We start from the raw sequence: 21,737 nt of genomic DNA on the forward strand, positions 1-21,737 counted from the left end.
GTTCCGGCTCGAAATCCCCGTCCCCGCCCCTCCCTCGCGGCAGCAGCGGTAAAAACAAATTCTCTCAGGTCTGGGAATCATGGCGGTTTTTCTTCCGCAGCCAATATACTTTCCTGATGGCTTAAATACATAATCAACCACATTTCCTAGGGAGAAACGGTTCCCTGACGAGTAAGAGGGTAAGAGGGGGCAGTCGTTGTAGGCCTGAGGACGCTACCGCAGACGAATCTGCCCATGGCCAGCCCCGTGCATCTATCTTACGATAATTTAATTGCTGCTCCAAGAGACCGAGAACGTCCAGGGGAAGAACTACGGGCTACTCTTTTCTTTCCCAGGGTGTGGCCCACGGAGGGTGCTCAATAAAGAGACTTTGAAGAATAAATGATCCAGATGAAGATCATCAAATGCTGATGGTAAAAACAAAGACCCACCTCCCCCCACGGTGGGCACACCGTCCACGGAATGCACCAGAACCCGGGGGAACCTCAGGGTTCTGGGGGCGCGCCCGCCCCTCCCCCCCCCGTGGTGGGCGCACCGTCCACGGAATGCACTGGAACCCGGGGGAATCCCAGGGTTCTGGGGGCGCGCCTGGCTCCCCCCCAAGGGTGGGCGCACCGTCCACGGAATGCACTGGAACCCGAGGGAGCTCGGGGCTCCGGGGGCCCCCAGTCCAGGTCTCACATACTCAGGCGCGGGTTGAGGCTGCAGGGGTCGCTGGGCTGCTTCTGCAGGTCCTCGCAGTCCGCACGCATCTTCCAGGAGTTTCCGAAGTGCTCCACCAGGGGCTCCACCAGGCCCGCGGGCGTCAGGAAGTCGTCCCCCTGGTTGCCGTTGTAATTCCCGCACAGGCCGCACGTCCTCCCCGAGTAGACCGGGGACAGCTGCGGGGGACAGACCACCTTGGAGCAGCCGCCAAAGCAGCCACAGCCTCCTTGGTCTCATGAGATGGTTTTCATCATCAAAAGCGATCCCCAGGTGAAAAATAAATACGAATTTAATAAACCACAGCTAAGCCCTAGTCTGCAAAAGAAAATAAAACAGGAACTGCAGTATCTTCACCAGCAGCTCCGTGCCCCCTCTTAAATCCTTTGAGTCAGAGACCTGTCCTGCAGGAAAGGGTTTAGAGATTATCCTGTCACTTAAAGACAGGGACACAGAGAGGGACAGCAACTTGCCTGAGGTCACAGAGCTGTGACCAGTGGATGGGCGGGGCTCCGTCACCCTGCCTGTCAGAGGAGACGCCCAGGGGCATGGAGTGCAAAGCCAGCACCCCTTTCTTGCACACTTATCTCTGCCACACACATGGGGGAAGCAGGCTGAGCTGTTATGGTGCAACTCTTCTTAGAACATACATTGGGTGACAAAGAAAAACACCTTCCTAACTTCTTTTTGTTTTTTTAAAATAAATTTATTTATTTTATTTATTTATTTTTTTTGGCTGCATGGGGTCTTCGTTGTGGTGCACAGGCTTTCCCTAGTTGCGGCGAGCAGGGCCTACTCTTCATTACAGTGCACGGGCTTCTCATTCTTCCTGGACCAGGGCTCGAACCCGTGTCCCCTGCATTGGCAGGCGGATTCTTAAACACTCAGCCACTGTCCCCCTTCCTAACTTCTTGATTTTGACTTGGCCACTGAGCATCACTGAGGAGAAAAGGCCCCGAGCCAAGAGGACCCCGGGGGTTGTGATCATGATCAGAGGAGGTGGGGTCAGCGAGGACCCGGGGGCAGCCTGCGAGGGTGAGCAGCGGGGGTTGCAGGCCACCGGCACGTGGCTTGTTCTCCTGCTTCTGAGTCCGGGATGCACATTCAGGAACGTTTTTGGGAGTCGAGCCTGTCTCTCACACGGTATAGCCGGGGGCATCTGCTGGTGTCTACTGAGGGGGGTCCTGGTTCAAACTGGAGCAGAAGCTGGGACCCCAGGGCCCTGACTCTTGCTCTGCAATTTACCAGGGTTAAACCGTGGCTGCGGAACCTCCCTGTGTTCTGATACCTGCTGGGCCGGGCTTTGTGAGGTCATCTCCTGGAGCCCCTTCCAGCTCTGACTTGACAAGATGCAGGATGAACAAGCTAGTGAGGGTTCCAAACCCATATAAATTGTACCCAAGTAAATATCATTAATAAGAAAGAGGATGGAGTAGCGTTTCCTCGTTTGCTTGTCAAACAGCAAGCGTTGGCGCGTCAGGCACCAGCCCTCCCCTGACCTCGCAGTGAGAACGTCAGTCCTCCCCGCCCAGCACTTCCTGCCCCTCCTCTGCTTTCCCTCTCTCTCCCTTGCCAGGATTTATCACCTTCTAACACGTGACACAATTTCCTTGTTGGTCTGCTTACTGTGCGTCTCCCCCCATCAGAATTTAAACTAAACGAAGCCAGGATTCTGGTCCGCTTTGTTTCACTGTTGGACCTCGGCCACCAGTTCGGTGCGTGGATGGTTGAACAGTGTCTGGACAGATTCGTGAGTGAGCGAGGCTCCCCTCCGGACGCCGACACCCAAGGCCAGCCCCGGCAAAGCAGTGAAGCCGGGGAGGCGTCTGTCCCCTCACCCCCGTCTCAGTGTCCGCTCTCTTCCCTCCTAGTTCTCAGGCCCTGAGCACCTCAGGCTCCCCAGGTCACCTCGGGCACACCCGCCAGGTCTGCCGTCTCCACCCTCCCCCACTCTCTAAGCCTGTCTCCTTCCGTCCCAGGGCTTGTCTCAGAGGTTGGCTCAGCAAGGGTTAGGAGGGTGCGCATGCTGGTGGGAGCCAGCCCAGGCTGCCCTCCTCCGGGCCCGCAGTGCCTCGACTGTCCGAGATCAGGGACTTGGAGAACGCACTTGCTATCTGCTATCTGAAATAGCAGTGTCACTTCTGACAGGATGAAAAGTGTCAGAGTCCCTTCTACTCCGCTTGGCCTAATGCCGAGCTGCGCCTGCATCACAGCCAGCAGGGCCCCGCTGCCTGGACCTCGGGACCCGTGCCTCACCCGGGGAGCCACTGGCAGCCCCTCATCCCACCTCATCTGGCTGCTGCCCCTGGGGGGTGGGGGCCCCGCCCTGCCGCTCCCTGCCGTCCTAACCTCCAGCAGGGGTCTTCAGCTCGGCGGTCCCCACAAACCGCGGCGTCAGCATGGGGACACGTTCCCTCCACCCCATCCACAAACGCCCCCTTTCCTCCTCCAGCCGAAACACACAGCGCATTCCCCAGGCCCCGGGGTCCTCTGCCCCGTCCTGAGTCTTGACCAGGGAAGGCTTCTTCTCTTTAGCCAAACTGACCAAACGCAGCCCCAGAGATAACCCTGCATCTCATTCCCACAGAAACAAGTGCCCCTTCTCTCCTCAGAGGAGACAGATAAACCTGGGGCAGGGAGGTCAGCCACCCGAGACAAGACCAAGATATATGTGCCTGCTGAAGGTGGGGGGGGCACCTGTCAGATCAAGACCCTCTCGGTTTGGTGGGAGATGCCTGAGAAAGTGGGACGGCTGACAGGGGCACCACCCTTGAAGACCAGGGTGCAGGAGACCCAAGTTCTGCTCTCACTCTGTAACCAAATGACTGGGAGTCACTTTCCTGCTCCAGAAAAGATAGGATCTTTATTTCCAACTGTACTTGAGGGGTTGATAAGATCTCCAAAAACCTTCATGTTCTATAGTGTGTGGTCACAGTTTTATTTTTTATAAAAGAAAAAAAAGGCGTTAATTTGGAACTTTCTCAGGGTCTTCAAAGACAAGAGAAAGAAAGAACATGACATCACGAGGATGGAGACCACCAGGATGTCATCGAGGACACCCCAGGCGCCCATCACGGGATCATACCAAGGGCCTATGGAACACGGAACCTCCGGAAGCAGGAGGGGACACTCCAGGGATCCTAATGTATTCGGGGAGGGGGTTCTCAAAGTGTGGACATGGGACCCATGGCAGGGGGTGATCCCTGAGACCCTTTCAAAGGGTCCACGAGGCCAAAACTATTTTCATAATCACACGAAAACGTTACTTGGCTTTTTCCCTCTCATTCTGTACAAGTGCGCAGTGGACTTTTCCAGAGTCTGCTTGACATGTAATATTGCAGAAGATTGAATCCAGAAGCAGATGAGACTCCAGCTGTCTTCCATTAAGCCAGCCATTAAAGAAATTTGCAGAAACATAAAACAATGGTATTCTCACTACCTAATTTTGTTTCGGAAAACAGATTTTTTAATGTTTATATCAATGTGTAGTCGCTTTACTATTGTTATTTTTTAATGAATTAATAAATGTCTCTGATTTAATTTCTAATCTGGTAAGTATCAATGGCTATAACCTCCATAAAAGATCTCGGGGTTCTCCGTAATTTTGAAGAGTGCAAAGGCATCTGAAGACCTAAGAGTAAGAAGCGCTGGTCTACTGGGGGTGACGCTGCCCGGGGAGCTGATCGGGTGCGCAGTCCTGGGCGCGTCTCCCAGCCCCCATGAGCCTTGCTTGCTTCGTTTATGAAATGACAGTGACAATACCTTCCAGGGAAATTTCCAGAGGGAAACAGTGTATCTGGAAGCCCTGTGAAATACATGGCTCCCCCTCCCAGCATGACTCTAGGGCCACAGGAAGCAGAGGAAGTGGCCCCTAGGCTGCAGAGGCCCCGGGACCACGGCAGGGATTTGGTCGTTCCCAGGACAACCTTCCACAGGCAGTGGGTACACGACACAGGGTCTTGGCTGTGAGTCCCACTGTGGGCGCCCCGCCCCGGGGAACACCCCCTGATTCCAGGCCTGGTTGCAGCCAGGAGCCTGGGCAGCAAATCAACTGCTTCCCCAGCCCCGCATGAGCCCACCCAGGCTGGACACCCCTTGGGGTACCAGAGCCCAGCACTCGGGAACTCCCGGGGTGAACAAGGGGTATCCAGACAGCAAACACCAGCCTCTTATACACAGAGAGGCCTGTTCCTCGCTCTGGGGGCGCAGGGCCGGGGGAGAAAGGAATTCCCCTCCCACCCTTGAGCTCTCCCCCCGGAGCACAACGGGGACTTTGTAAGGTCTGGCTGCAGGGTGGCCGTGCTCAGGAGGGCGCCTACCTTCACCAGCAGCCTCCCGCGGCCGTCCCAGTCTATCTGCAGGTCCTCCCCGTAGCTGAGGTGCACGGAGGCCATCACGGTGTGCTGGATGCGGAGGTCACCTGGAACCCAGCAAGGACGGGATTTAGGCTAAGATGGGGAGAGGGCAGGAGAGCGGCAGGCAGATGGATCGTAGGGAAAGATGGGGTATCTCACAAAGGACTGTAGCAATGAAAGCAGTGAGTTAGGGGGCAGCTGGGGATGTCCATGAGGCTTAAGGTGGGGGGGGGTGTCTCAGAGGCAAGGTGATCAGGGTGGGTGTAGTGCAAATTGGGCTCCCCCAGGAAGGCACCTCCATATCTATCCCTGCTGTCGCCTGCCATTCCCGATACTGCCACAAGGGGGCAGCAGAGGCCCCTGCATCCTTAGCTGAGGCAAGTGCCCTGAGCCTGGGTCCGTTTCCCATTGAACCCCTAACCCCTGAGCATTTCCTGGGCCCCTCTGCTGTTGCACATGCTTCCAGGCTAAGTTACTCAGTCCTCACGGCTGACTGGTGCTCTGCGCACAGCTGAAACGGCAGTTTTCTCTGGGGAAGAGGTAGGAGGCATACCTCTTCCCCGGAGAGACACACATAGCATTAACACACATAGGCACCCTCAAGTTCACCATGTGCAAAGCCGGGATAATGGGCCATGGGCTGGCCAGTGGTCTTGAAGAAGAAGAAGAAGAGGGGAGGCGTCAGGGAGCCCCTCTGAGGGTGAAGGTTGGAAACAGGCTGTGCAAAATGGCGCATAACAACCTGGCAAAGTCACTGAACAGGTAGATTTTCCTACAGGTCACGGGGTCATCTGGCTTTGCCCCATGACATCTTGGGGTCTGACCCATCACCAGCCACCCCGCCCCCAGCCAGCTTCCTCTGCTCCTCCTCCTCCAGGAAGCCTTCCTTTCTTGCAGGAGGCGGGCCAGGACGCCCAGCCTGCCCTCCAGAGTTAGCTCTCCTGCACATTTGCGCAGAAGAGGCGGCAGCGAGCACTGCCGCGGGGCGGGGGCGCTGAGGGTGAGCTGGGCGGGGCCTTGGGGGAGGAGGGCACCCACCTTGCAGGAGGGGCATCTGGATGTCCTGAGCGTCCACGGCAACGCCTCCCCCGTGCTTCAGCCTCACGACGTTGCCGTGCTGGCCGGGCAGGCGGACGGTGACCGAGCGCGTGCAGACCGCGTCGGGGTCGTCGGCACACTGCCGAGGGGGGCACACCGAGGGACGTCACCAAATCCCCGCCAGCCCCGCGGCCCAGCCCCTGACACATCCCCTCGGGGAAAGCCCTCCACCCACGCAGCCCTTCTCACACGGAACCACTCCCCGGTCCCAGAACCATCTCTGGGAAGGGCCCGGGGTTATGCCACAGAGAGGCCCAAAGCCCAGGCCTCCCACCGCCCAGCACCATCCCGCTCTGGTCCTTCATCAGGATTCTAGGCCTTGCTTGCCCTTGGTCCTTGGGCCTGCTGCTCCACAGGCGCTCAGGGTCCTCAGGGGAGGACCCTGTCTGTCTTCCCCTTTGCTCGGTTGTCCAGAGGAAGGCCGCGCACACGGAGCCATCTTGCCCCCCTCACCCCCGCGGTTGCCCTGGGGCTGCCTGGCGAGGCTCACCTGGACCGTCTCTATGATGATGGAGAAGGAGTGGTCCTGGCAGTCCCGGGCCAGCAGGTACTGGCAGATCCCACTGAAGGTGAAGTGCCTGTTGTCAAAGCTCTTGAAGTGGGATTGTCCTGTGATGAGACACGCCCCTGGGGGACGGAGAGCGGGTGTCCCAGCGGGGCCCCTGGGGCACAGGGGAGGGGAGAGCGGGTGTCCCAGCGGGGCCCCTGGGGCACAGGGGAGGGGAGAGCGGGTGTCCCAGCGGGTCCCCTGGGGACACAGGGGAGGGGAGAGCGGGTGTCCCAGCGGGTCCCCTGGGGACACAGGGGAGGGGAGAGCGGGTGTCCCAGCGGGTCCCCTGGGGACACAGGGGAGGGGAGAGCGGGTGTCCCAGCGGGTCCCCTGGAGTACACAGGGGAGGGGAGAGCGGGTGTCCCAGCGGGTCCCCTGGGGGACACAGGGGAGGGGAGAGCGGGTGTCCCAGCAGGGCACCTCCTGGGGGTGCCCCTCACCGCAGTCTATAAAGGGGCTCCACGGGAGGACTCTATTCAGGCCCCACTCCTCTGGCCCTGAGAGGTCAGGGCCGGGTGGGTCAGTTCCACGCCTCAGGGGAGTGACAGCCACAGCCCAGGAGTGGCAGAGCCAGACCAGAACCCGTGGCTCCGGCTCTGCGCTCTGGGTTCACCGTGGCCCCCAGCCCTTCCCCACGGCCGCTCCAGGTTCTGGCTCTGCTGGGGCCAAGGGCCTCGGGCCTGCAGAGGCCTTTCTCGGCGCTGCCATTGTGGGCACTCCCCCCTCCACGAGAGTCCCTGAGGGCAAGAGGGCAGAAAGGCCGCCCAGAGCAGTGATGGGGGAAGGGGGAGCCCAGCAGTGCAGGGGCCAGGACCCAATCCTCACCCCTTCGCCAGCCGAGGGGCGGCCCTCAGGCCTCCTCCTGGGCAAATCCATGCTGTGACTTCAGCTGGGGCCAATGGGGGCCCAGGACCCCATCTGCCCATGTTCCCACCACTGCCTGAGCCAGCTGACGCGTCTGGGGATGGGTACGAGGGTGCCCTGGCATCACCCTGCCGCTCGAGCCCTCGACGCGCACCCACACGACAGCTACTCCGTCCTCCCAGGCCCCAGTGCCGGCCCGTGGTGCTGGCCCAGTGCACCTCGGACCGCAGGTCGTCCGTGCTGGGGGAGGGGGGCTTTGCTAATGCCGCCAGTGACTCCCCACTGGCCCAATCCCAGCTCAGCCCACAGTGGACCCACTGAAGCCGAGGCCCGCATCTGGAACCCTCCCCAGGCTCCCTTTACCTGTTTCCTCTCCTCCTTGCCTTCTACTCTATAGAGAAAGCAAAGCAGACACACACCACAGCCATTCCATAAAGTAGGGGCCCTCCTTCCCCTCCCAGTGCCCCCCGGCCTCCAAACAGCAGAGAACCATCCTCCACAGCACCTCTCTGCTCTGCACCCCAAGTTCCCCCCAGGAGGGTCCTGCAGCCAGTCCCCCTTGGACCCATCTCCAGGGGCTGATGTCAGGGGTCCCCAAAGGCCTGAGAGGGGTTCCAGCTGTCCACCTGTCAAAGACAAGCCCCATCGGCCCCCTGCCTGCCACCGCATGCCCAGATTTGCACTGAAAGACACAGCAGGCATGGGGGGGCGGGGGGGGGGCGGGGGGGGATGGGCAGGACCGGCTTTGGGTCCAGGTGTGGCCCTGCCCTTGGTATGTGCTGGAAGGCAGGGGGAGGGCGAGTAGCCCCAGGTTACAGTGAGTGTCCCTCTGCCTGGTGCCCAGAGCAACTAACCCCTTCTAAGATGGCGTGGGCCAGGAGGGCACACTCAGCCCAGAGAAATTAGGAGAAAATAGGGAGGCCCCAGATCGTCCTCACCAGCATCATCTTCTGCGATAAGAAGAAATATACACGTCTTCGTCCCTGATCCCTGACACAGAGCTTCTAGAGCCCTAGGAGTGTCCTGGGTGAGAGGAGCATCTTTTGTTCTAATGAAGCCCCTCTTAGCGGGTCCCTCGAGAGCTTCAGGATGGGAACTGGTTACAGAAAGACCTAAGTATGATTAGAGGGTTGGGACTTTCAGTCCCATCCCCCAAACTCCAGGGAAGGGAGAGGGGCTGGAGACTGAGTTAATAATCAACCAGGCTTAGGGACTTCCCTGGCGGTCCAATGGTTGGGACTTCGGTTCGACCCTTGGTCGGGAAGCTAAGATCCCACATGCCTGGCCGCCATAAAAACAAAACATAAAACAGAAGCAACATTGTAACAAATTCAATAAAGACTTTAAAAACGGTCCTCATCAAAAATATCTTAAAAAAAAAATAATCATCAGTCGTGCTTATATAGTAAAACCTCCGTAAAAACGCTTATTAAACAACAGAGTTGGGAGGGCTTCCAGTTTGGTGAACATATTTACATGTAGGACACCCCAACTCCACAGGGACACAGGCTCCTGTGCTCAGCACCCTTCCAGAGCTCACCCTGTGTACATCTCCATCTGGCTGGTCATTTGTCTCCTTTATAATATTTTTTGTAATAAACCAGTAATAGTAAGTAAAGTGTTTGCCTGAGTTCTGTGAGCCATTCTAACGATTATCATAGCTGCCATCAGAAGCAGGAGCACGTGGACGGAGCCCTTCACCTGCGGGGTCTGTGCTAATTCTGGGTAGTCAGGGTCAGAACTGAACTGAATTGTAGGACACCCGGGTGGTGTCCAGAAAGTCAGAGGATTGGTTGTTGTCGGGGGGAAACACACACACATGTGGTGTCAGAAGTGTGAGTAGAAGCAGATCGTGCCTCCCCACTGCATTGCCCCACAAGAAGGGCACGAGTGACGGGTCACTGTTTGTGGAAGTCCGAGCAGAACAGGCAATGAGTTAGGGGCCAGGGTCATCCCGACTGACTGTAGCCCCGGTGGAATTCCAAATCCACGGGTGTCACAAGAAAGTCTTTTTAAAATGGCTATTTATCGGAAGCCACCATCATTCTACAAACAGGATGACACGGCCCTTTGTATCACATGTCTTGACCCCATTGCAGTGCGATGGGTGGGAATTCCTCCCCCAACCTCTCTTTGTTTTCTCAACAGCACTCTTATCTGAGTAAGAAATTGAACTTGCATTATCTCTGACAATGCTCAGGAAAAGAGGGGTCAACGAGAAAATATGCAAACATTCGAAAGCAAAACTTCTGGGTCAGAATCTAATCCTCTGATCTGATTTCCTGCTCTGACCTCCCCCATTGGCGTTCTGGAGTTTCTCGGGAATCAGAAATCTAAATACTGTATTATATTTAGCTTACCTCCTTGGTACAATTGAGGGATGGGGCTGACCACACGGGAAACCCCGGAAGACAGCTGAGTGAGGTGCTAGGGAGCCGTGGGCCCAGGGGCTGGAACAGGAGCCAGAAGAATGGGCCACACGTTGACACTCGCCCAAGCTCTGCCCAGAGGTCCCCAAGATGCCCAAGTTCTGCCAAGAGGATGCCCAAGACATTCCCAGCCAGCTGGTCAGCAAAAGGCAGCCTGACAAGCCGCTGGCCACCACTGGACGCAGCAGGTGGGCAATAAAAGTTCGGTGAATACGTGCAAGGCAGGTGATTCGTAAAATAGCAAATAGCATAAAACCAAGAACAGCCAGGAGTTAAAGCGAGTCCACTACATGAATAAGAATCCTCCCTCACGGAAAAAAGAAGAGAAAAAAAGTCTCTCATTTATGGAAACATGTTACCTCTTCTAAATAAGCCCCTTTGTTCGCAGGAAAGGAGTCTCCATGGGGCTGTTCTGCTCAGCTCATCGGCTTCTACCCTTTTCCATGCGGCTACAGAAAGGCCAGCCCACAGGCCTTCTGCAAAGCAACTCAGGCTTCCTCCCAGCATAAATGTTCACCAAAGCCTGCCTCTGAATCACACTAACATAATCTCAACCAAACATGCAAGACGCATTTCTAAGTGCTCTATGGGCACTACCTCATTTACTGCTCTGGTGAGGCTGGCATTATTATTCCCAGTTTACAGAAGAGAAAACTGAGGCACAGAGAAAATCTCGCCCAAGGCCCCAGAGTGGCCCAAGAGGAATTTGAATGTGGGCGTTCCGTCAGACTCCAGAGTTCATAGTACTTGACACCGGCCAGTACTGCCGTATGGGGTGGCTGCCGTTTCCAATAAGCTTCATTTCATGGGGATACTGGGCACACGTGGCAAGTGCCGAGGAGCACAGGTACATCCAGGTCTGGACGTGGAGAAAGCAGAGGAAAAGGCGACGCATGGCCTGGCCTGAAGGAGGTCTGGTGACACTCCAGGAACACCAACGTGGGCCTCCATGCCACCAAGCCCAGGGAAGGCTCAGACTCTGTCTTGCCTCGTGCCTCACCTGTCCCAGCCACACCCTGCTTTGCACCACCCCTCCCCATCCCGGGCTCCTTTGTGTCTCCATCCTTCTCTGACCCTGCTTAATGAAACAGCTGTGGCTGTGACGATGAAAACACCTAATGTTTACCGAGTACTTGCTGTGTGTCAAGTAACCACAGCTCTCATGGGATGAAGCTGCTGTTATCATCCTATTTGACAGATGAGGAAACTGAGGCTGCAAGTGGTTAAGCAGCTTGCCAAAAGTCACCCAGCTGGTAAGCGGTGGAACTGGAACTCCTACCAGGCTGAGGCCACAGCTCACGCTCCCAGGCCCAGGACCACGCTACCTTTCCACGTTCATAGGACTTGGGCCTCAAATAAACTTCCCAGCTCCAGCAGAGTATCTTCCACACTCTTCCGCCAGGAGTTTGAAATTCTGTCACCACAGCTTTATTTGTTTGAGGAATAGTCCCTATTAACAGGCATGCTCCTTCCTCATTGATCCCAACCAAACATTTATGATTCAGTGGAAACTAAATTAGCAGAGCCCCAGGCACCTGGGGCTGCCCTAATCCTAACCAGAACAGAGGTGTGCCAGGAGCAGTGAAGGCCTAAGGAGCCTGTAACAGACGCTCCAGCCGCTCTCCATACAGACCGATGCTCTCCTCAGTGATTGTTTTCTCCCTCCCACTCCCAAACATGAGGTTCTCTGTGCTAGGTAGACTTTAAGGTCCCCCCGCTCCATGGTCCCCACCTCCTGTATTCACATCTTGTGTGATGCCCTCACCCTGAATGCAGGCTGGACATGTGGTCTTGTTTCTAGCAAATATAATACAGCAGAAGTGAAAGATGTCACTTTGGAGAGCAGGTTTTTAAAAGACTGTGGCTTCTGTCTTGGCTGTTCTGCCTCATTCTCTCTGAGGTCACTCACCCTAGAGGAAGCCAGCTGTCACGTCATGAGGCAGCCCCAAGGGGAGATCCACAAGGTGAGGGACCAAGGCCTGGCCACCACCACATGAGTGAGCTTCCGAGTGATTCCCTTCACTACAGAGGAACCTTCAGATGAGACCACAGCCCCAGTCAACAACTTGACTGCAATTTCATGAGAAATCTTGAACCAGAGGTACCCAGCTAAGCCACACGCAGATTCCAGACGTACAGAAACTCTGAGATAATAAATGTTTGTTGTTTGCTAAGTTTGGGGGCCCTTTGTTATACAGTAATAGACAACTAGTACACTCTCATCTTACTCCAGGGAATCAAAACCCAGATCTCTAAGAATCACAATGTCAGCTCCTCCAGGGACTGCAGAGAAGCCCCAGCCTGCTCTTTGCTTTACTAGCAGAGCCAGACATATCCCCTTCCAGAACCTTCCCATCAGAAGCTCTGCCGGCAATCTTCACCCTGGGAGATAAGACAGCCCCCCTGCCAGCTGACTCTCGGCAGGTGTAGAAATATGCTGTGTGCTACAGGTAGAAATGGACAGGGAGGCAAGGACCAACTAAGCTCCAGATCTAGAAGAAGAGGGTCAGGGCTTTGAACGTGCAGAGCAAGAGGTTATTGGTTGTGTTGGCACAATATCAAACCACTCAGTAGACCTCAGAGTTGGAACTAGCTCTCTTCCCATCAAGGCATCAAGAAAATTTCATGCATCCTCAGCAAAGTTACCACCCAAATTTTGAATTGAAGACTAGGGGATTACATTGTCTACTCCAGACTAAGCATTCCATCATGTACACAGTGGGTTTTTAAATAATTGTTGGATGGATACATGATGGATGGATGGATGGATGGATGGGTGGATGGATGGACGGATGGATGGGTAGGTGGATGGATGGATGGGTGGATGTATGGATGGTTAGATGGTTGGACAGGTGATTGGATAGATGGATGGATGAATGGTTGGATGGATGGATGGATGGATGGGTAGGTGGATGGATGGACGGATGGGTGGATGGATGGATGGGTAGGTGGATGGATGACTGGATGGTTGGATTGATTGTTAGGTGGTTGGGTGGATGATTAAATGGTAGATGGATGGATGGATGGATGGTTAGATGGTTGGACAGGTGACTGGATAGATGGATGGATGAATGGTTGGATGGATGGATGGAAGGAAGGCCCTCCCTATAGGAAGTTGTTATTAAGAATTCCTAATCCAGTAGTCAATCTGACAAAACACAGTAAGCTAAATTCCTAATGCCACCCACTGTACCTCATAGATCTTATACAATAAATGCTTATTATCTAGATATTAAAAGTTTTTTCACAGGTCCATTACATCGACCTCATGGCTTTCAAATGACTCTTTAGGTCTTTCACAGGGTATGATTATGTTAAATTGGAGCACTGATACCACTTACAAGAGCATCTTTTGTTCTTTGTGCTTCCTTCAAGAACTGCACAGAAGATAAACGGCTGGTTGGCCATCCCTGGGCCAGACTAATTGACTAAGTCCTGGGGCTCACTTTCCATCTAGTTTCCATCTAGTTCCAGAATTTTCCCAGTATAGTGGGCACTGGATAAGTCCTAAGTGACTCTAAAGCCACAGACCCCAAATATGATCCCAGGTATGTAAGCTCAACCTCCTGCCAGCCCACCAAAGCCAATGTGGTCTCTTGGGGCCAACAGGAGGGGAGCCTATCATTTGGCTATTTGCCTTGCAGTCTTTTATTGCAATCTACAAACATGGGGATCCCAAAGTAGTATCCAGCCTTTGAATGAGGCTGAGATGGTCTTTAACGAAGCATGGGGCCTCTCCAGGGTTCATGAACGATGGCAATGATCCTCCTGCAAAGGGATGGATCGAGCCCTAGGAAGGAGAGTAAAGGGAAAGGCAAAATAGAAGTCAGGTAGTTGTGAGTTTGAATCTTGTCTCTGTCTCATAGCAGCTGTGTGACTTTGGGTGAGTTACTTAACCTCTCTGGATCTGTTTCCTCCTTTGTAAAATGAGAATAAACTGCACCTTCTTCATAGGTTGTGGTGATGATGTAATACATGTAAAGTACTGAACACCATGCCTAACACATAGCAAACATCACACGACTGACCAAAAGGGGAGAAGCGTCAGGAGAAGAGCCAGGGTCATCGGGAAGGTGAGGCAGAGGGAGCTTTGAATGGGTAAAATTTGCAGTAGATAGAATAGAGTTGGGGCTAAACAGAGGAGAAAGTAAAGGGCAGAAATTATAAGGAAACTTTTCCTAAGTAGATTTTCCAGGGCAGGGACAGGGTAGGAGGGATCATTGAGTGACCTGGTTTTCCTAGCTCTTGGATCCTCCCAAGATCTTTGGATAAGGCATTCCAGAAAATTCCAGAAATTTCTCACTTCTAGCTTAAAGAATTACCAGGCCCTTCTTCCTCTTAATTTTCCAAGGAATTTGCTTCATCTTTGTTTAGTCACCTGTGACCTTGCAGTTTTCACAGCACGTTCAACCGTAATCCTTTGGGCAAACAGGTGAAGGGAAAAGGACAATGAAAGGGTTCCCAGGTGCAGTCTCCCCTTTCGGTTGCTGGGGGACCTCCCTCTCCTGCTTCCGGGAGGAGAGGGTTAGCACAGCTGGTTCTGCACTGGAGCTGTGGTCGGGGGGTTGCATCCAACCTATGCAGAGACCACCTTTCCCTGCCTGGCCAGGTGGTCCTCCCAAGTCTAGGAAGGGAGGCTGTACCTCTCCACTGGGAGGAGGGCAGAGGGGAGGGGAAGCTCACCTACCTGGACACTCCTCGTTGCTGCAGACCCACTGGCTGTTTCGGCAAATGCTGTTGGGGAGAGAAGCACGGGTTACAGGTGGGTCTGCAAACGCAGGATCCCTGAATGGATTTAGAGAGTGCACTGCCCATCCCACAGCCCCAGGGGACAGGTCTGAGAGAAGAAAGGCGCTCGCGCCTGAGGGGGCTTCATGAGGCTGAAGGTATACAGGAAGGGGCTCTGGCCACAGAGGAATCATGGAGACAATGCCAAGGGGAAGAAACCCCAACAGACAGATAGAAGAAGAGGGAAACCTAGGGGGTCTACCCAGGCACTAAGTCAAATTCCAAACACACACACACACACACACACACATATGCGTACACACACACAGCTGGTAGAAGACCGGAGGAAGGGCGGGCTGCTGACAGGGGTAACACCCTGGCCCATGCTGGGCAGCCCTTGAGACTCCTGCAAGACTGCCCAGTAGGGAAAGGTAGCCAGCGAAGAGGTCTGGAGGCGTTCTCCTCTCCCCGTTTGCAGGGGACAGACAGACCCAGCCCAGGGAACACCAGAGGGGCTTCTGGAGGAAATGGCTCAAGCAAAGCAGAGGCAACAGGGAGAGAGAGTCACTTATTAAAGCATGGCTGGGGGGAAAGCTAGAGATGTTGTCTGCACGCGAAGGGGCCTTCACCACCACCCCCAGCTCCCCTCATCCAGGCAGATCTGTATATAATCCTTGCTCCCCATCATCAGCCTCCACACCCTTCCCCAAACCACCCCCAGCCCAGGCCAGGTCCTGTTCTACCTGCCGGTGCCCTCACTGCCCCTGCCGGCCCAGCTGCCCCTCCCACAGACCCGGGCAGCTCTCGCAGACCACACTGCTCGGCCCCAATTACCAGGTGTTGCAGTCTCTCGAGAGCGAGGCGCCCGGAGGGTACCGCTTCCCAGAATGTACGCAGGAACACTCGGCACTTTTCACACAGCGGCCTTCGTCAAGGAGCTGTCCCTCTGGGTCAAGGGGAACAAGGCAAAAAGACTCGACCTTGGCATCATCATTACTCATCTCACAACCACAGAAGCCCCCGGGGGTGATCATCAACTCTGGGCTTCCTGCAGGAAGCTCAAAGGACTCCTTCTGCCATGCTTATCTTTCACTCACGGTTTGCAATGAGAGCGAGGAGGGCTATTTATCTCCACTCTAGTGACGAAGAAATGGGGGAAACAGGTTTGTTCAAAGGCCTTCCAGTAGGGAAGCCGTGAGTCTAGCCTGAAGGCTTCTTCCAGGAAGCTCAAAGAACTTGTGCTATGTTTATCTTTCACAGCAATGCAGTGGGAGAGAGGGGGAAGATTATTTATCTCCATCCTATCAGATGAAGAAACGGATGCAAGGGTTTTGTTCAAGTTCCTCCAGTAGAGAAGTTGTGAGTCAAACCACACAAGACTCACTCTCAGTACTTAACCAGAACTTTTCACCAAAGCTCACAAGGTCTCTCCTGAGAAAGACTTCCTGATGCAAAGTTCTTTTTCAGCTGAGCTCACACGACAAACCTAGGAAACAGTTGAGACTATCTTTCTCCCAGACAATTCCCTGACGCTTAACTGAGAAAACACTGCAGCTCAGATAGGGCCACGTGCTCCCCAAACAAAGTCACTCTTGGAGCCCAGACCATCCTTCTATTCCCCAGACACACGTGCTTTCATGGATACAGTGCAACAGGAAAACATAAATTAGAAATAAATACCAGCTCGATCCTCATCACTCCATACAAGGACTTTTAAAAAATAAATCAAAGGCCTCTGATGTCGGCCATGGGGAACAAGCACAGGTGGTCTTCATCCGGCTTCCCCAAGCCAAGGGCACCGGCGAGGTCTCAGATCTGTAAGTGAAGTGGGAAGTCATTACCAGGGCAGCTGCAGCCATCCACGCACTGCTGCTGACACACTTCACTGACGTGCAGGCTCCGGCAGTCTCTGGGGCAGGGGGACACGCATGCCTTGTACTCCATGCCCGCGGGGCAGTCCGGTCCTGAAATGGAAAACTCAGGAGTCTGCCGGGAGCTGTTCCCTTCCAGGGCAGCATCTCACAAGCCACGTGGTGCTCAGAGTCCCTGTGCCCCCTTTGTCTGCCCCCCTCTGTCTTCAGGGACCATCTCCACCTCAGTGGCACCCCAGGGGCCAGTGTCCCCGGCTGAAAATGCAAGGCCCCCAAGGCCAAGCAAGGGGTAAATGGTGTCCTCCATCCCATCCCTCCTCTGAGGGCTCCTCTTCCTCAAGAAATAGGGCCCAGTCAGATGCCCCACCCAGCACTGGGCACGCAGCCTCACGGCCACGCCCCGCACAAGGCATGTTCATTTCTATCTATGTCCACTGAGGCAGGACAGCCCTGGCAGCCGCATCACCTGAGCCTCCGTCCTCCCGCTGGACCCAGCCCCTCATGGACAAGGACAGCCCTCCTTTCTCTCTTCTCTTCACCTGCTGCTGACTGACGCCCAGGCTGAAGGACCAGAAGGGCCAGAGCATCCCAGCATCCCAAACCACTTGTCCTCCAAGATACCTCAGGCAACTCCCCATCCTTTCTTCAAAGACCTAAAACAACAGCCACTCCCCCTTCCAGAGGAGAACGCTGCTGCCAATAACCACCCTTCTCACACCCCACAGCAAAGATGGACAGCTCTGATTTGTAAGCTGAAAAACACGCATGTGTGCAGTGTATTTGGGCTGCTCCCCTCCACAGTCTGTGCCCCCTGTGATCTGTGGGAAGTCGCGGCAGGGACAGGAGGCTGCCTGCAAGGTGACTGGAGAAGCTCGTACTTAATCAGGATAATTTGGGGGTGGCGACAATGACTGGGGACCCACGAGATTAGAGGGAGAGGGGGAGGGATGGTGACACCCGCCGGAAGAGAGAAGGGATTAAATGAAAGGGAGGAACTTGATAAAAGCCTGCCAGGATCCCAAGATCACCCCGGGGACACTTCGGCCACCGCCCTGCTCCCAGTCGGTTCAGACTTTAACTGCTGCGATTCCCCTCGGAGCCAGGAACGGTTTTTGAGTCCAGGGGATGGATTTGCTCACGGGCAAGCGAGGAAGACGGGGAGTGAGAACAGAGGCAGGAGAAGTGACGCGGGGGCTTTTAGGGGGGCCTTTCAAGCCTCCTCAAAGCCGTTAGGGAGGGGACTTGCTCTGTGACCAGGGGACAGAGCAGGATCCAGGCGGGAACTGGTTCCCGGGATGTGGGTCTTGGCAGGCACTGGCTGGTTGGGGTGTGACAGCCGGACGGACACCGCTCACCCCTGCCGGTGGGGGTCCCATGCTGACTCACTGCAGGAGCTGTGGTCCGTCCAGCCATACAGCAGCATCCCCTGCTGGGCGCAGGCCCGGGCGTACTCCAGGAGCACAGGGCAGGCGCACAGCAGCCCCTGGTCACACGTGCACAGCATCCTCTCACACAGGGCCACGAAAGGCTCGGGGTCCACCAGGGGGTGGCAGCGGGCGAACACCGAGGCGCTCTTCAGAAGCTGGCACTGCTCCCACAGGCCCTGCAGGAGGGAGAGGCCACCTCAGCGAGGGCGCCACCCACGCAGCCTGGCATCCCCTGACCTTGGTGCTTGGAGACCCACCCTGCCCGGAAACCCAAGCATGCTTTCTCACACCTAGTAGGTGCTTGTCAACATCTGTCAAACGAAACAGTCCAGTGAGTGGAACACTGTCGGACCCCTGCTTGATGGGGCAGCCCGAGAGCAGGGTGACCTCCTAGACTGAACCCTGCAAATGCAGAGGCCAGGGCCCTGACCTCCACTGGAAGGCAGTGTCCTCTGAAGGGAAAGAGCAGAGGGACACTCATGAAAGGAGCTGAACTTGAAGTTCTCATGGAGGCCACATGGCTCAGAGGCCAGGAAGGCCAGTCAGCATCTGCTCCGCACGCCCCGGCCCCCTCCCCTCCCTGGCCTTGGGTTGCTCCACCAGAGATGGGGGGTACCACAAGGAGTTTATAAAGTAGAGCTTCCCAGGCCTCATCCAGAGATTTAAACTCGGTGTGTCAGGGATGGAGCTGAGCAAACCTTCCCCAGAGGATTCCTGGGACAAGACTGGACCAGCTCCCATCAGCAACAACACGCCAGGACTCTATGACATGTGCCAGGGCGCTGCCAGGCAAGGACTCTTCCTGGGTTTTATCACTTGGTTGCCAACCTCGACCCCACGACACAGGCAGGTTTGGAATGGTTCTCACTGACGACTCCTGGACACACGTTAGCACAAAACCCTCCCCATACACCGTATTTGTGAGCATCTCTGCATTCTGTGTTTTGGTCACTCATTCATTTATTTATTTATTTATTTTGGGCTGCGTTGGGTCTTCATAACTGTGCACAGGCTTTTGCTAGTTGCGGCGAGTGGGGGCTACTCTTCGTTGCGGTGCGTGGGTTTCTCATTGCGGTGGCTTCTCTTGTTGCAGAGCATGGGCTCTAGGTGCGTGGGCTTCAGTAGTTGCGGCACACGGGCTCAGTAGTTGTGGCTCGTGGGCTCAGTAGTTGTGGCTCACGGGCTCAGTAGTTGTGGCTCGAGGGCTCTAGAGCACAGGCTCAGTAGTTGTGGCACACGGGCTTAGTTGCTCCACGGCATGCGGGATCTTCCCGGACCAGGGCTCGAACCCATGTCCCCTGCATTGGCAGGCGGATTCTCAACCACTGCACCACCAGGGAAGCCCCGTGCTTTTAGTAATTTAAATGCACATCTTTTTCATGATGTAATATCTCTGAAATTGGGTGCATCTTACAAGCGACATCACACTTTGTCTTAGATTTAACACAACACAGTATTGTTGCTCTTAGTGACCCCCGCTGGGTGCATAATTCCTTTCATGCATAGACATGCTGTCCAAATGAATGGAAGCCAGCTGTTTGTGAAAGGACTTCAGCTAAAATGAAAGGAGTACGAGAGCATCTGAAGGAAGGGCTGAGCCCTGGAGGGTAAATCCGAGCAAATCGGCTTTCGTAAAGGGGAAGTAAAAGAAGGAAAGAAGTGACCGGTTTTGAGAAGAGGGAAATCCAATCTGCTCAAACTGTACAAGGGATGGTCAGAGCAAAGCTGTATAAATCAAGAGCCAGGAGGAGCCAGGCCCGTGGCCTCTGGAGGAATAGAAATCTGACCCAGTGCTCAACACTCAACACCCAGAAGACCCACCTGGGGAAGCACCAGGGCCATGCTGCGGTCCTAGGGAAACCTGTGTCTTATCCCTGCCCAGCCTATACAGTCTGCCATCAGAACCAGGCCCCTGATCGCTGCAGGCCCTGGGGTGGACCCGGGGAGCTCCAGGGCCAGTTGGCCCAAGCAGCTGGGCATAGCTGCTTCCCTATGCACCTCAGAAAAGCAGCAGCTGCGTGGGCTGCTGAATCGCAAAGCCGTTGCAGCGGGCAGGTTTGTGGGCAGGACAACTGGCAGCTCTGCACATCAGGAGCCATGGCTGAGAGCAGCTCTCCCTCCCTCCACGGCCCCACCCTTCTGAGCTACCTCCCTGCGTGGCCAAGAAAAAGCAGAGGCTAAAGCCCAGCTCTGCCACTGCCTAATGGTGGGGAGGGAGGCAAGCCTCGTCCCTCATTGGAGAAAGGCGTCCTGGAGTGAGACGGGAATACCAACTGCAGACACTGTCTCACAGGTGGGCACGTGGAGCCTGGCGCCGAGCAAGCAGCCGATGAACAAAGTCGGCTGCCGTGGGTCCCGTGTCACAGAGGCCTCGGGTGACAACAAGCATCCTTCCATGGGCCGCCTGAGCGCTTCACACGGGGGAACTGAGGTTTCTGAATACAATGCCAGGGTGGGTCCTGCCCAGGACCTGCTGGGACTTCACAGCCCCAGGCCCAGCTTCTGCCTCTTCCATGTGCTGGCTGCGTGACCCTGGCTGTTTACTCAACCCCGCCTCCTCTGTGGATGGGATAATGATAACAGTGCCTATCTGAAAAGACTGAAATGAAGACCGAATGGAATAATGCACGTAAAAGGTTCGCCTAAGAAACGGTGAACCCGTATCGTCATCGGCATCGACATCCTGGCCACCAAAGAGAGTCCTTCCACTGTCCTTCCTGCCATTAGGTTTAGCGTCAGAATGGTGAGCAGGTCACCAGCAGGACAGAAGGACATCTTTGTCCCTTTCCCCATCTCCATCTGCCTGGGTTGTACGGGGATGAATGGTTGCCACGGCAACACTATTAATTCACTAGTATTTGGGGGCTCCCTGGTGAACAGAGGGCTGCTCTTGTTGATCTTTTATCTGGGAGGGTCACACTCCTCCAGAACGACGTGGGGGCTCAGGGAGGAACCCACTCTTATTTCTAATGGGCAGGTCTAGGAATCTCCATCCTCACTGGCAAGTGAGACTCAGGGAAGGAGGCTGAGGCCTGTGTCTGGTTCTTTCCATTGTGTCACACTGCCCGGCCCATCAGAAATGCCCCTCAGAAAGTGAGGTCACTGGACCCTCACAGGGCAGCAGAGGGCACCCCAGAAGGGCCAGGGCCGTGGCTCTTGCCCACCTCTTGCCCCCCATACAATTTGGAACCAGAAAAAGAGCCCCCAAAGGCAACGCCATGGGGTTTTTCTAGTGATTGCTGCCACCGCCTGGGCTGTAGGACAGTGGCTTAGAGCCGTCCCTGCACCACAGGACCAGCTCTCACAGGCACAGGCACCAGGCACCTCGGTGGACACAGAACCAGGAGTCCAGGCACCCCCTCACCCTTTGAGAGCCGGGGGGTGCAGAGTCCAGCATGGCCCGTCTCCAGCTGGCCCACCTTTGTCTTTTCCCTGCTCAAAGGAAAAGTAGGAACAGTACTCCAGCACATTTCCCGGGAGGTCCCTGGAGGTATTAAATGGTTTACAGAAAGCCTTAGCAAGAAGGCTGTTTTCTAGGAAAAGTCTGTCTTTCCATCCTTCCTCTGGTCAGCCCCGGCCTGAGCTTGGTCACTAGGGTGACCACACAGTGTGAAGGTCAGGGAGGACTTCCAGACGTCTACCAACCCCTGCAGCCCATCCGGCCTCACCCCGCAGTGGCAGAGGGTGACACACCTAGCCTGCCATCTCTGCCT

The 21,737-nt window shown here is 55.3% G+C and overlaps 1 protein-coding gene across 5 annotated transcripts in view; it reads right to left on the bottom strand.

Moving 5' to 3' along the window:
• The window catches only part of VWF (von Willebrand factor), a 144,941-nt gene that overhangs the window by 80,462 nt on the left and 42,742 nt on the right, over positions 1-21,737 (bottom strand). For all 5 annotated transcript variants that reach the window (XR_004476449.2, XM_004279025.3, XM_033404274.2 and 2 more), the window contains 8 exons: positions 17,984-18,200; positions 16,568-16,690; positions 15,561-15,672; positions 14,686-14,732; positions 6,646-6,782; positions 6,096-6,234; positions 5,022-5,122; positions 686-881 (listed from right to left, as the gene is read on the bottom strand). Coding sequence is in view for 4 of the 5 variants with exons in the window: in XM_004279025.3 (XP_004279073.1) it covers positions 686-881; positions 5,022-5,122; positions 6,096-6,234; positions 6,646-6,782; positions 14,686-14,732; positions 15,561-15,672; positions 16,568-16,690; positions 17,984-18,200 (1,072 nt within the window). In the remaining variant the exon portion in view is untranslated. The remainder of the gene's footprint in view (positions 1-685; positions 882-5,021; positions 5,123-6,095; positions 6,235-6,645; positions 6,783-14,685; positions 14,733-15,560; positions 15,673-16,567; positions 16,691-17,983; positions 18,201-21,737) is intronic.

Source organism: Orcinus orca, chromosome 11 (assembly GCF_937001465.1).
Source record: "Orcinus orca chromosome 11, mOrcOrc1.1, whole genome shotgun sequence".
Classification (NCBI taxonomy): domain Eukaryota; kingdom Metazoa; phylum Chordata; class Mammalia; order Artiodactyla; family Delphinidae; genus Orcinus; species Orcinus orca.